Here is a 14171-nt window from a genome sequence, read left to right on the forward strand (position 1 = left end):
ATTAACTACAGAGGGCAGCATAGCTTAAATTGGCACTCTGCTTCAATCTAAGAAATAACACTGCATCTAGACTGAAGAGAGTAAGGAATTCAGTTTAAAACAGAGGTTCTCACATTTTAGGGAGGAGCAGAATCATCCTGAGGGCTTGTTAAAACACTTTCCTGGGCTCTACTTGCACAGTTTCTGCCTTAGTGGATCTGGGCTAGAGCCCAAGAATTGCACTTCTAACAAATTTCCAGGTTGATATTGATGCTACTGGTTCCGGGATCACACTTTGAGGACCACTTATCCAGAAAGAGATGATGAAGTAGGTATAGCTGTTTATTTCTTGATTAAAGCCTTCACAGAGGAGTGAAGAGGGAACTAACCTGTCAGATTCTACCACATTCAAGACCCTTTGCCAGGTGATTTGAAGTCATTTAGTTTAACCCTTGAAACCACTCTGCAAAGTAGTACTTATTCCTGTTTCCCCTCTCAACATACACATATTCAAAACTTGAATAATTCTCACTTCAAGGACAGCTTTCACTTATAACTCAAAGAGTAATTTGCATATGCCTTTATGAATGTGATACGCGTGCTCTGTTATGCCCAACTCTGCGACCCCATGGACACAGCCCTCCAGGCTCCCCCATCCACGGGATTTTCCAGACAAGAATACTGGAGTGGTTGCAGTTTCCTACTCCAGGGGATCTTCCCCACCCAGGGATTGAACCTGTGTCTCCTGTGGCAGGCGGATTCTTTGCCACTGAGCCACGTGGGAAACCCTATTTAACGTAGAAGTGAAGTGAAGTGAAGTCGCTGTCGTGTCCGAGTCTTTGTGACTCCATGGACTGTAGCCCACCAGGCTCTTTGGTCCGTGGGATTTTCTAGGCATGAATACTGGAGTGGGTTGCCATTTCCTTCTCCAGGGGATCTTCCCGACCCAGGGATTGAACCCGGGTCTCCAGCATTGTAGGCAGACGCTTTACCATCTGAGCTACCAGGGAAGCCCATTTAATGTAAAGGATATGTTAAATTCTAAATTATGTATTCATTGTTCTAGTAGATTTATGAGGGATATAAAATGTAGATTCACTTAGTAGTATTGATTATACAGTAGATGGAATTGTTGATACATTGTTTTCTCATATAAAGCATAAAGTGAATGGGAGCTTTATTTTAACATTAAGTAAAATGCATTTTTAGATCACAGGAAAAATGGGCCTATGTTAATTTCGTTGATGTTTGTTTTTTCTTTTTTAACGGTGCCAATTGGTTATTGACCAATCCTGTTATAGAAACAAAGGGACAGATGTTGAATTTCAGTATAGTTGGTACTAAAAACAGCCACATTCTTAATATTAAAATCACAATGCTGGTAAGTGTTCTTTGTTAATGTCTTTTTTGAAAGGTCAACTTGTTTTTAGTGGCATTTTCAGTGAAGTTACTTTGTGTTGTTTGACAGATTCGCACAGAATTATTAAGAAAAAAAACAAGTGATCCAAGCAGTTGAATTGAAGGCATCCTGGAAAACCTGCTGTTTGTTGTGAAAATCATCTTTGGTCTTGAAATAAAAGTAAAGCTGGAAAGGAATCTACAAACAAGAACAAAGAGAAGTGTGGGCTCAGACTCTCAGGATCCGGGCTTGGAAATGCCTCAGGTAAACCACACAGGGCAGGGGCAGGGTTTTCTAGTCCTGCTGCGGCCAGGTCTGTAGGTTTTCCGGGTCTTAGTGCGACTCTGTGCTGTATGTAAAGACATTCTGCTGCTGCTGTCAGCTGGCTTTGAATAGATATCCTTCCTTTGCCACAGCTTTGAAATTCATTGAGCTTGACACATGGAGCAATGTGAACGAAAGATTGGTTAAAAGGTGACAGAAGTGCTGACTTTTATGGGGGCTAAACCAAATTCCTAGAAAATTAATCTGCCACAGAAAGCCCATTTCATTCCCCTGTATCTTCTTTTTCCCATTGTTCCTCTCCCTTCATGCCCATCGGATTCAATTAGGAGGAAATGGTGAGGGACTGCAATGTCTCTTTCACACACACACACCCACCCACCCCTATATATATCTCCCAGATACACACACACACGCACACACACACACACACACACCTCCCACAAAACATATCTAAGAATGACTATTTATGCTATGGTAATTACTGGTTTGAGGCAATCACTGAAAGAATAAATGAACCCTCCTATTCCCCGCTCTGCATGTCCAAACGTCCTCCCTTCCCCCTCCAATGGTTAGCTCTTATCCTTTCCTGTTTTGTGCTAGTGAAAAACCTAGAAATAATGAGAGGCCAGGGACTATAAGGTAGCTTTATGTGGGGCCAGGCAGAACTGTGCCTTGAGCACAGGAAATCAACAACTTGCTGAGATGGTCCAGCAGGCAGTGAAGGAAGAAAGGGGTTTGTGGACCAGTGGCCTCTCTCCACCCCAACCACTAGAGCAAGTGGACTACAGATACCTGTTTCCAGTTCTTTCCCATTCACAGTTTCATTTGCTGTTTATTGAATACTTGAAGTTATGTCCATAAAACACTTTGAACTTGCAGCCTACAGGTTGCAGAAGATTAGGAACAAAAGAATGGGATGGGAAGTTGTTTAGTCACTAAGCTGTGTCTGACTGTTTGCGACGCCGTACATTGTAGCCCTCCAGGCTCCTCCATCCATGGGGTTTCCCAGGCAAGGATACTGGAGTGGGTTGCCATTTCCTTCTCCAGGGGATCTTAGCGACCCCGGGATCGAATCCACATCTCCTTCATTGGTAGGTGGATTCTTTACAACTGAGCCACCCATCCCTGGGATGGGACATACTCATAAAGAAAAACATGATGAAAAAGTGCATAAAAATGGGTCAGTCACTGTTAGGTAGAAAGTATATGTATATGAATAGAGAAATATAAGCAAGTAGACTATAATATAAATTTTTAAAGTTTTGACAGTAACTTGGAAAATAACAAAAAGGTAAAGAGGGAATTTTTATTCTTTCCCATCTTCTTTCTTTATCCAAGTTAGATTTCAAAGTGAAGAGTTTGACTTGTGTGGGCCACTTTTTAGGAGTGTTAGCCTGAACTTCACCCTGGAGTGTTTTGTATAGATACTGAAATGGGAAAGGGGGGACAAAGAAAAAAGAAGGAGCATTAACTCTGGGTGCCGAGTCTTTTTATTTTCTCCCTTTCTTATTTTGTCCTAGAAATTGTACCCTTCTTAGGGATCAAGATTAAGGCTACTAAGTTCATATTCCAGTTACTGGCCTCACTCAGCAGATTTTTTGATATTTGGCTCATCCTATCTCCATCACATTCCTGGAGGCATTTTTGGACTAGAGATGCCCAAATGGTCTTTCAGTTGTTTGGGGAAGTAAGATATTGAATTCATTGAGGAGTGTAGAGTGAGACTGTCTTGCTACCTCTGCTGACTCCAGGAAATGGCAGGGGATCCTCTACTTTGTGGAGTTAGAACAGCTGGTGGTGTTAGAGATGGGTTTGAAGACACGTTATATAGCTAATAAATAAAAGTACTCATTAGGGCACGATGTGCTGACTCCGGTGCCTAGATAAGCTTTAGTTTTTAGAAATTAGGTACTATTAACCATTGCCACTCTGTTCCTTTTCCCATGTTTAATGCATCTTAGTGTTGTTTTAATGTTAAGCGGAAAAAAAATACAAAATTGTTATGAAAATAATTACTTGGTAGGTATGGTCTTGTATGTAATTGGCCTTGAAGCAGTCATTAACTTTGCAAAATTAAAATCACTCTGTTGTAGCCTAGTGTAAGCGGAATGGATCCGCCTTTTGGGGATGCCTTTCGAAGCCACACCTTTTCAGAACAGACTCTGATGAGCACAGATCTCTTAGCAAACAGTTCAGATCCAGATTTCATGTATGAACTGGTAAGTAACATTTTCTTGGATTCTGCTTTAATCAATTTGGGGTAAAGGTATAGTTTTTTTATTTATAAAGGCCTTTTTAAGCCTTCTTTATAAAAAAGAATGTGATTAGGCCAAACTTAATGCATATTAGTATCAGTCATAGTATTTTGGCAGGATGTATGAAGCCGTTGAAAATAGTAGGAGGAAAGATCTAAACATCCTTAGATCTAGTTTTTGACAATGAGGATGAGAAGGCATCTTTTAGCCCAACAGTTAAAAGACTTTTCAGCTAGGATATTTAGGAATGATAACATTGAGCAAGGCATGTACTACAGAGAATGTGAGGCAAAAATAGCAATTCCAAGCAATATCTGAATATACTTATCATTTATTCTTGAGGTAAATAGACACTTAAGAATAATTTAAATTACATGCAATTTAAGCAGCATAGGTATATGAAAACTGGAAAGCTGACACAAGTCTGTTAATTTACTAAAAAATTATCGAGTTGTACACTTTGTAGAGGTGAATTTTGTTGTATGTAAACTCTACTTCAGTAAAACTGGTAAAACACACAAAGACACATATGCAAGCAAAAGGAAAAACAAAACAAAGCAAACAGACCAATGGAAAAATTGATACAGAACAAAAACAGACTGGAAAACAGAAAATTTCCTCATTTTCTTACTGAGCCTCCACCCACCAAACCTTCTCCCTAAAGGTAATTAAGACCAACAGAGTTTTTCTATGCATGTAAAATTAATAATAAATTAATATATGAATATTTTAAATTGTATGACATATTAATACAGTATTCTGTAGCTTAACTCCTAACATAACATGGTAAGTGGCCTTTCATCTTAATACATTAGAGCTTACGTGTATTCTTGTTAATGGCTGCATAGTCATACTGACATTTTAAAAATTATATCTCTACTCATGAGAAGTACAGTACTAATGAGAGAAGTATTTTATTCCCCAAGCCCAAGAGTTGGTACAGGTTCTTTGCAAAGATTTCATCTTTCTGTGGCTGAGTTTCAGCTCTCTGTGGATTGCTCTTCACTCTGTGTATAAGTTCTGACTTAGGAGGACAGATTCTTCTATGATGAAGGAAAGGCCTTTATTATTTGCTTTATAAATGAAGCTTGTTTCTAAGAAGATCTCCAAATCCTTTCTGAGTTAAAGATCAGGAAATGTAAACTTTTTCAGGAAGAGTGTTTATAGTGAAGTTCAAGAGCCCTTGACCATGCCTAAGTTTCTCAGGGGACATAGTTTCCCTCTTTTTTTTTTCCTTGCCCAAGGAAATGATACTATATGGAATGGTAGAGTGACATGTATGTAGTCTTTATCTTAAAACAGACCAAAGGTTGAGTACTGTTTACCTGATACATGAAAGTGAGGATATAGGTTATTAATGTTTTCCTTAAATATGGTATGTAATTTTTTTTTTAACCTTTCTCAGGATAGAGAGATGAACTACCAACAGAATCCTAGAGACAACTTCCTTTCTTTGGAGGACTGCAAAGACATTGAAAATCTGGAGTCTTTCACAGATGTCCTAGATAATGAGGGTACTTTAACCTCAAACTGGGAACAGTGGGATACATACTGTGAAGACTTAACGAAGTACACCAAACTAACCAGCTGTGACATCTGGGGAACAAAAGAAGTGGATTACTTGGGTCTTGATGACTTTTCCAGCCCTTACCAAGATGAAGAGGTCATAAGTAAAACTCCAACTCTGGCCCAGCTCAATAGCGAGGACTCACAGTCTGTTTCTGATTCCCTTTATTATCCTGACTCACTTTTCAGTGTCAAACAAAATCCCTTGGCCTCTTCATTCCCTGGTAAAAAGATCACAAGCAGAGCAGCTGCCCCTGTGTGTTCTTCTAAGACTCTTCAAGCTGAGGTCCCTTTGTCAGACTGTGTCCAAAAAGCAAGTAAACCCACTTCAAGCACACAAATCATGGTGAAGACCAACATGTATCATAATGAGAAAGTGAACTTTCATGTTGAATGTAAAGACTATGTGAAAAAGGCAAAGGTAAAGATCAACCCAGTGCAGCAGAGCCGGCCTCTCTTGAGCCAGGTTCATGCAGATGCAGCAAAGGAAAACACCTGCTACTGTGGTGCAGTAGCCAAGAGACCAGAGAAAAAAGGGACGGAGCCTCTGCAGGGTCATGCCACTCCAGCTTTGCCTTTTAAAGAAACCCAGGAACTATTACTCAGTCCCCTGCCTCAGGAGGGGCCTGGGTCAGTTGCAGCAGGAGAGAGTAGCAGCCTTTCTGCCAGCACATCGGTCTCAGATTCATCCCAGAAAAAAGAAGAGCACAATTATTCCCTTTTTGTCTCTGACAACTTGGGTGAACAGCCAACCAAATGCAGTCCTGAAGAGGATGAGGAGGATGAGGAGGATGTTGATGACGAGGACCACGATGAAGGATTTGGCAGCGAGCACGAACTTTCTGAAAACGAGGAAGAGGAAGAAGAGGAAGAGGATTATGAAGATGACAAGGATGATGACATTAGTGACACTTTCTCTGAACCAGGTATTACATTATTTGGAGGCTTACCAAACTGTTTCCTACTCTCTTGAAATAGTTTTGCTGTGGACTTTCTTTGTCTGAGTTTGGAGATTAAATGACTTAGTATCTTGGCTTGGATATATACTTGTTCTTATCTATTTAAACAGTTTTAAAATAATCATTCTTGCTCATGTGTGGTTCATATGCTGGTTCCTTGAGGGCTGCTTCTTAATTTATCTTATGTTAAGTGACCTGATTTGTCACTCTTTTAGCAGCTGTGCCAAGATGCCAAACTTGATTGGTTTAAAAATATTCCTATTTCTGCCTTTGTCCCTCTGTTAGACTTAAGGTAAGTTTGGAATCCCAAGAATAGTGAATCAAGTGATGATGGTTTGTATTACTCATGCCTAATAACCAACGAAGCCTGTTTAATGAATAATGTAAAAGACAGCTTTTTCTTTGTGTCTGCTGCATCTTTCATTTGCACAGTATTTTTCCATTGAAGAAAAATACATGCTTTAATTTAATGAGCATGAAGGAGTCTCTGCTCTGTTTATATACAGCACATTATAAATAAAAGGGAAAAAGAAAATGAAATCTGTGGGGAACTGGTTCACTTCAGCATGTACATGGCTGGGCTCTTGTCACGGTTGGCTCATGCAGTTTTTATTTATGAAAATGGTATTTCCAAGTGGCATAGAGTTAAAAATTCACAAAGAGGTGAAGATCTTCACATTTAAATGAAAGTTATTCTTCAAAAATAATGTTAATACTATAACTTCTACATAAAAGACCAAGTTATTAAAAACTTCATGAATTGTCAAAGAGAACCCTTTTGTTGTTGGAATTTGGGGCAATATAAACATTGATATTTAATCTCCAGAAAGGTTTTTGAGCCATAGCAGGTGCAGCAGTAGCTGTATTGTGGCCAGTGAAGCGTATTATTGCTGAGAGACTTTCGTCTTAGTGAACTTTTTCTGTTGCATAAATGCTTAGATTTATGCATTTGATACAACTAAATTGTTTGACTTGGGTGGAGTTTCAAGTAAGGAAAAGGTACTTTGCTGTGGAGGAACAGGGTTTATGCATTTTCTTTGGTTTACTTTAGTACTCAGTATAGTCTCGATAGAACCAGTTGTCTTTTCTACTTAGCAAGAAAACTTTTCTCTCAGCCAGTTAATGAATCTGCTTTGAGGTGTTTGAAGGAGAGTTGTCTTTGCAGTTAGTGGTAGTTACGTAGCTCCCTCCCATGGGGAGACCAGAGTGCTGTTGGTGGTCCTTACAGCCTGACAGGTCAGCCCTACTGTTCTGAATCCCGTATTTAGAATTAGGGTAGAAGGGAGGGGAAGGATCAAGACAAGGAGTAATAACTAGTAAATGGAAAGTGTAGAGAAGAAAAATTTCTATACCAGTTGACACTAAAAGGAGTATGTAAATATTCCTTTTAAATATTCCTGAGGGAGTAAATTCTGCCATCACCAGTCAAGGTGGGCAAGGACTATACTGTTTATTCTGCTTCTGGTTTTAGGTTTGCTTTGCTTTGACTTTTTTTTTTTGGATGAGATCTTAGTTCCCTGACCAGGGATGGAACCTGGGCCCTTGACATTGAGAGCGTGGAGTCCTAACCACCAGACCACTAGGGAATTCCCACTTTTCTTTGACTTTTAACTGCAGTTTAAGTTCATCCTTGATCTTTTGACTTGGTTTCACCTGGATAAATGTGTTGAGAGATGAGTAGGCCTATGAAGAGAAACCACTTCATAACTTGACTCGCATTTCCGTTTTCTCTGTCTTTTGACTCTCGTAGGGAAGGGCAAGCCTTGTTACAGCTGGTGCTTTTCTGTCCTGCCACATTCTCTTGCCCTGTCCTGGTAGGAGAACCCTGATTCTTGAGTTTGTTGGTGTTAAGCAGCCAACACCGCTTTAAAACAGAGATGCATTAGCTGGCACTTGGCAAGGTGAAGCCTTCCTCTTGGTGCTGTTTAACAATGCTAAATGTTTGGATGGCATTTAATTCACTCACTTCCAGTTGACTTGAAGTAAAACCTCTTTGGTTAGGATTACTTGGACGCGTCTCACAAATGTCAACAAATGAAATGCTTTAACCTCAAATCAATGATATTTTGTGGTATTTTGGGGATTTATTCACATTTGCTAATGAAAATTTCCCTTCTTGGAAAAAAGAGCTAAACAGGCTACTTTAAGAATACAAATGTGAATTGGTGAGAGGCAAGAAGAAATTCTTTGAAGCAGAAAAGTGGGATGGTTATAGTTTCTTGAGAGTGCTAGTTTTAGAGTGGGTTGATTGGTTTAATTTGCAGCAGACAGTGTACAAAGGCCCTTTTGTGATGACTAGCTCCCTTGATGCTGTTTCTTGGCAGTTGGCTACAACAGTGCCTGAGTCTACAAAGCCCCAGGAAAGGTGTAAAATGGAGTTTCAGTCCCTGCTCTGGACTTGCTCCCAAGTTTTAATAGAGCCTGTTCTGAGGACAGGCAACAACTGTTTGGGGTCATGGAATTACATGGTTGTAAGACTAAGATTTAGGTCCCCAGAATGAGAGTTTAGTTTGTAATTCCTACTAAACATTTTCATGATAGGCTTTACCAGCTTAATGGCAGTAACCTGCACTAATCAAAGGTGTGTGATCAGACTTTTAGGCGTCTGTGTCACCTTTTTGACTACCTTTTGGTAATTGTGTCAGGAAGGAATGAATTAGATCAATATGGTGATCCATCAAATGAAAAGAAAACAGAAAAGTCTCCATGGGAAATGTACATTTGTACATTAAACAAATCACTGATTTGTTTAAAAAAACAGTGGGGGGTGTATCTGTCTTGTGTTGGAGGCTATGTGTACTAATTGTTGGCTGTGCAGAGGTCAGCAGAATTGGCACGACTCTTGTCTTCATGTAGCTTGAGGTTTAGTGGGCCTGTGTGCTGCTGGGGTCTCTTGGTCTGCTGCTCTTCTGTGCGCTGTGACTTGTGAGAGAGGCGAGATGAGCGCTTCTTAAAATTTCTTTGACCACAGAGCTCACTTGGGATTGAGGGCATAGTTTACAGCAATAGTGTTCCTATGAACACACTTGGAGAAATATTTAATCATCTTAAATGCAAGACCAGTGATCTTGGAATATATTGAATAACTTTTCTGCATGCTACTTGATCACAGTAGTCTTTTAATTGAAAGACTTTAACAAATCCTTTGTGTGTGTATTTATGTGTGCACACATGTTATTGTGAATTTATGGTATATACTTTAGAAAATTTTAGGTTAAAGAAAATGGATACCCTTAAAAACTGTTTTGGAAAAAGGCTGGACATATGAATTAAGCAAAACTGATAACTAATTTGGATAGGAGAGGAGAAGTCCAAATCCTAATGACGGTTTGGATTTAACATGGAATATATACGGGAAAAAAATTCTATTCAGACCACTCAACTGGATAGATACAGGAAAAGTAGGAAGCCAAATTGGAGCTGGAGTCGTGGGGCCTGAGCCAGTCCCAGCTTTGCCAAATCACTTAAACCTCCATGAGCATGTTTGTGTAAATAGGGTTAATAACCTCTTCCTACCAGGTTCTTAGAAGCCTCAGATGAAATACCTGTGAGTACTCACAAAATATGTGAGTACATTCCTTAAATGAGAGAGACAGTGTTTTCCCAGAAATCTAGGCCACCTGAGGAACATATCAAATAAAGTGTCGGGGGGATGGGTTGCCTGAGAAAGTTACATGTGAAAGTGTTTCCTTTATACTTTGGGCTGCTGCTACTGCTAAGTCACTTCAGTCATGTCCGACTCTGTGCGACCCCATAGACGACAGCCCACCAGGCTTCCCCGTCCCTGGGATTCTCCGGGCAAGAACACTTAAATGTGGGACGCCAGTTCTTGACACTGATGGGAGTGTTTCAGTTGGTGCACCTGTCTGTGTTGAGGTATAGTCAAAGCACACTTAAATGTGGGACGCCAGTTCTTGACACTGATGGGAGTGTTTCAGTTGGTGCACCTGTCTGTGTTGAGGTATAGTCAAAGCTATGGTTTTTCCAGTAGTCATGTATGGATGTGAGAGCTGTACCAGAAAGAAGGCTGAGTGCCAAAGAATTGATGTTTTCAAATTGTGGTGCTACAGAAGACTTGAGAGTCCCTTGAACTGCAAGGAGATCAAACCAGTCAATCCCAGAGGGAACTAACCCTGAATATTCATTGGAAGGACTGTTGCTGCAGCTCTAATACTTTGGCCACCTGATGGTGAAGAGTGAGTCGACTTGTTGAAAAAGACCCTGATGCTGAGAAAGATTGGAGACAAAAGGAGAAGAGGGTAGCAGAGGATGAGATGGTTAGATAGCATCACCGACTCAGTGGACATGGATTTGAACTAACTCCGGGAGATAGTGGAGGACAGAGGAGCGTGGTGTGCTACATACAGTCCATGAGGTCACAGAGTCAGATGTGACTTAGCGAACAACAACATATTCTGTGCACAGCCCATTTGTACTTTTAAGATGGATGTGCTCTGAGGGTATTTTAGTTTTACAGATCATCCTGTATTGGGTCAAACCAGTAGTTCCAGTGGCCCAGAATTTTTTTTGAAACTTCCTTTTAGTAGGGAAGATAGGTTCTTAAAAAGTGAAGTAAATTCAAATCGCTTCTGATAAAATATTAGTTAGAATAGGCATATGTTTTTATTTGAATAGCCTGTGTGAGAACTGTCATTCTTGTACTTTTACAAAAAGGATAGGGTGGGAAGTAGGAAGAAAACCACTGCACTGCTGCCTGACAGAATTCTGCCTGGTAGGTTACCATCCGAGAAATGCAACAGCTTTCTGTCTGGAAATGTTTCAAATACATAAAGACATCAAAGAAATTGTATAGTCTCTAAGTACCATCATTAACTAATGGTAGAGACTGCATTTCCTTTTCTAAAAGTTGAAACATAGTTGATTCATGCAGTGTTGCGTTAGTCTCTAGTATACAGCTAAGTGCCTGAGTTATGTACACATAAAATCTTTTTCATATTCTTTTCTCTATAGGCTATTATAGGATATTGTAGATAGTCCCCTACTATGCAGTAGTATCTTTTGTTTATATATAGTAGTTTCTGTCCACAGATCCCAAACTCTTAATTTATTCCTCCCCCCACTTTCCTCTTTGGTAATCAGGTTTATTTTCTATGTCCATGAGTCTGTTTTAAGCTGAAACTCCAGTACTCTGGCCACCTCATGTGAAGAGTTGACTCATTGGAAAAGACTCTGATGCTGGGAGGGATTGGGGGCAGGAGGAGAAGGGGACGACAGAGGGTGAGATGGCTGGATGGCATCACTGACTCAATGGATGCGAGTCTCAGTGAACTCCGGGAGTTGGTGATGGACAGGGAGGCCTGGTGTGCTGCGATTCATGGGGTCGCAAAGAGTCGGACACAACTGAGCGACTGAACTGCACTGAACTGAACTGAGTCTCTTTTGTAAAATAAGTTCATTTGTATCATATTTTAGATTCTACATATAAGTGATATCATATGATATTTATTTTTCTTTGTATGACTTCACTTAATATGATAATCTGTACTTCTGTCCATGTTGTTGCAGATGGCATGGTTTTGTTCTTTTTTATGGCTGAGTAGTATTCTATCTTCTTTACCCATTCAACGGTTGATGGGCATTTAGGTTGCTTCCAAGTCTTGGCTATTATAAATAGTGCTGCTGTGAACATTGTGGTGCGTGTATCTTTTTGAACTAGAGTTTTCTTTGGATATATGCCTGGGAGTGGAATTGCTGAATCCTGTGGCAACTCTCTTTTTAGTTTTTGAAGGATCCTTCATACTGTTTTCCATAGTGCCTCTACCAACTTACATTTCCGTCAACATGCACATCCTCTCCAGCATTTATTGCTTGTGGACTTTTTAATGACGGCCATTCTGACTGGTGAGAGGTGTTACCCATTGTGGTTTTGATCTGTGTTTCTTTGACAAGTAGCGACATTGAGCATCTTTTTCGTGTGCCTATTGGCTATCCGTATGTCTTCTTTGGGGAAATGTACACTTAGGTCTCTGCCCATTTTTAGATTGGATTGTCTTCCTGTAGCTGGATTTCATTATTCTCTCAATCTTATGTGATGATACAAAAAAAGTGTTGTGTACTAACCAAAGAGAAACCTAAGGAAGATACACAGTGTAGTTATTTCTGTTTATTAATCTCTGAATATTTTATGAGTTAGAAATATCTATATTAAATGTCATTTTTACAGATTTTGTTTATTCTCTGACATGCTAATGATGTTTTCAGGTGAAATGTGTCAAGTAGTAAATAGAAGGAATCTTTTTGTTTTTCTTGCTTAGTTTATTAAAATTTGTGAAACTTAAGAAGTATTGGGGGGTGGGCATTTTCTTTTTTTAAGGCTATGAAAATGATTCTGTGGAAGACTTGAAGGAGATGACTTCAGTTACCTCTCGGAAGAGAGGTAAAAGAAGGTACTTCTGGGAGTACAGTGAGCAACTCACACCATCACAGCAAGAGAGGATGCTGAGGCCATCTGAATGGAACCGAGAGACCTTGCCAAGTAACATGTATCAGAAAAACGGCTTACACCATGGTGAGAGGGGATTTTGATCATACGTGTTGTGTGTGTCCCTCCCTTCCTTCCTTCCTTTCCTTCTTTTTTCTTTCTTTATTTCTTCTTCTTATTTTTAAAATATAGTGGACATTCAATATTACATTATTGTAGTTTCAGGTATATTACGTAGTGACGTTTGCGTGCACCATGCACACCGCAAGGGGTCCCCTTGTGTCTCAGCTGGTGGAGAATCTGCCTGTGATGTGGGAGATCAGGGTTAGGTCCCTGGGTTGGGAAGATCCCCTGGAGAACAGAAAGGCTACCCACTCCAGTATTCTGGCCTGGAGAATTCCATGGATTGTATAGTCCATGGGGTTGCAGAGAGTCAGACACGACTGAGTCGCTTTCAGTTCATTTCATGATCACCATGGTAAGTCTTAGTAACCATCTGTCCCTAATATTTTAAGTCACTTTCAAATAGAGATAGTAAATCACAATACTTAATCATTAAACATTATATATAGGTTCAACCCCTCCTAACAAATGGGAGAGTAGAGCAATAGAGCTTCTGTATTTGCTGTGATTGCTCTTCATTAGTGAATAGCTTTTTTCAGTTTTAACAGCCATCACCTAAACAAGGAGGAAAGCTTGCGTAAAAATGATTTCTAGTCACTTCTTAGTCTACCTGTCCTACCCAGGAAATGACCAGGAGCCTGCTGATTGCTGACCTGTTGCAGCTGCTGTTAGCAAGAAAGAAGGATTGAGGAGGAAGAGAATGGGCTCCGGCACCTCTGTCTTTCATTCTTATCCAGTCTCCAGGCCTAAATGTAAACAGGGAGATAGGAATCAAAATTGTGGTGGGAGAAGAGAGAATGGAAAGGAAAAGAAAGAATAATTGTGAAGAGAAGGAATGGAGTAGGAAACACTAAACAGTAGGAATCAGGAGAAGCTTATAGTCTTAGGCCAGATTTCGACTATGAACCCAAGAGGATGTAATTGAGTAGAATTTCTTCTGCACAAATTTTATTTTTACCTTAATCCAAAGTCTGTACTGAGAAGGTAGAGGGCACTAGTAGGTCTGAAGCTCAATAAACAGTTTATTAGTTGCTCCTGCTACAGATTTAAGTTGCTAAGCGTTTGTGACACAGATGGTGTATCAGAAGTATATTTGTACCTCATTTTCCCTTTCCATAGCACTCAGGTCTGTATTCTACTACCTTTCAGTGAATGGAAGACCT

The 14171-nt window shown here is 40.0% G+C and overlaps 1 protein-coding gene across 4 annotated transcripts in view; it reads left to right on the forward strand.

Annotated features, from left to right (window-relative positions):
* The window catches only part of CREBRF (CREB3 regulatory factor), a 64999-nt gene that overhangs the window by 21753 nt on the left and 29075 nt on the right, over positions 1-14171 (forward strand). For 3 of the 4 annotated variants that reach the window (XM_061393227.1, XM_061393226.1, XM_061393228.1), the window contains exons 2-5: positions 1448-1642; positions 3757-3882; positions 5324-6410; positions 12778-12972. In XM_061393227.1, coding sequence (XP_061249211.1) covers positions 1634-1642; positions 3757-3882; positions 5324-6410; positions 12778-12972 — 1417 coding nt within the window. In that variant the 5' untranslated portion in view covers positions 1448-1633. Of the gene's footprint in view, positions 1-1280; positions 1361-1447; positions 1643-3756; positions 3883-5323; positions 6411-12777; positions 12973-14171 lie in introns of all 4 variants that reach the window. The other variant, XM_061393230.1, reaches the window with a different exon arrangement.

Source organism: Bos javanicus, chromosome 20 (assembly GCF_032452875.1).
Source record: "Bos javanicus breed banteng chromosome 20, ARS-OSU_banteng_1.0, whole genome shotgun sequence".
Taxonomy (NCBI): domain Eukaryota; kingdom Metazoa; phylum Chordata; class Mammalia; order Artiodactyla; family Bovidae; genus Bos; species Bos javanicus.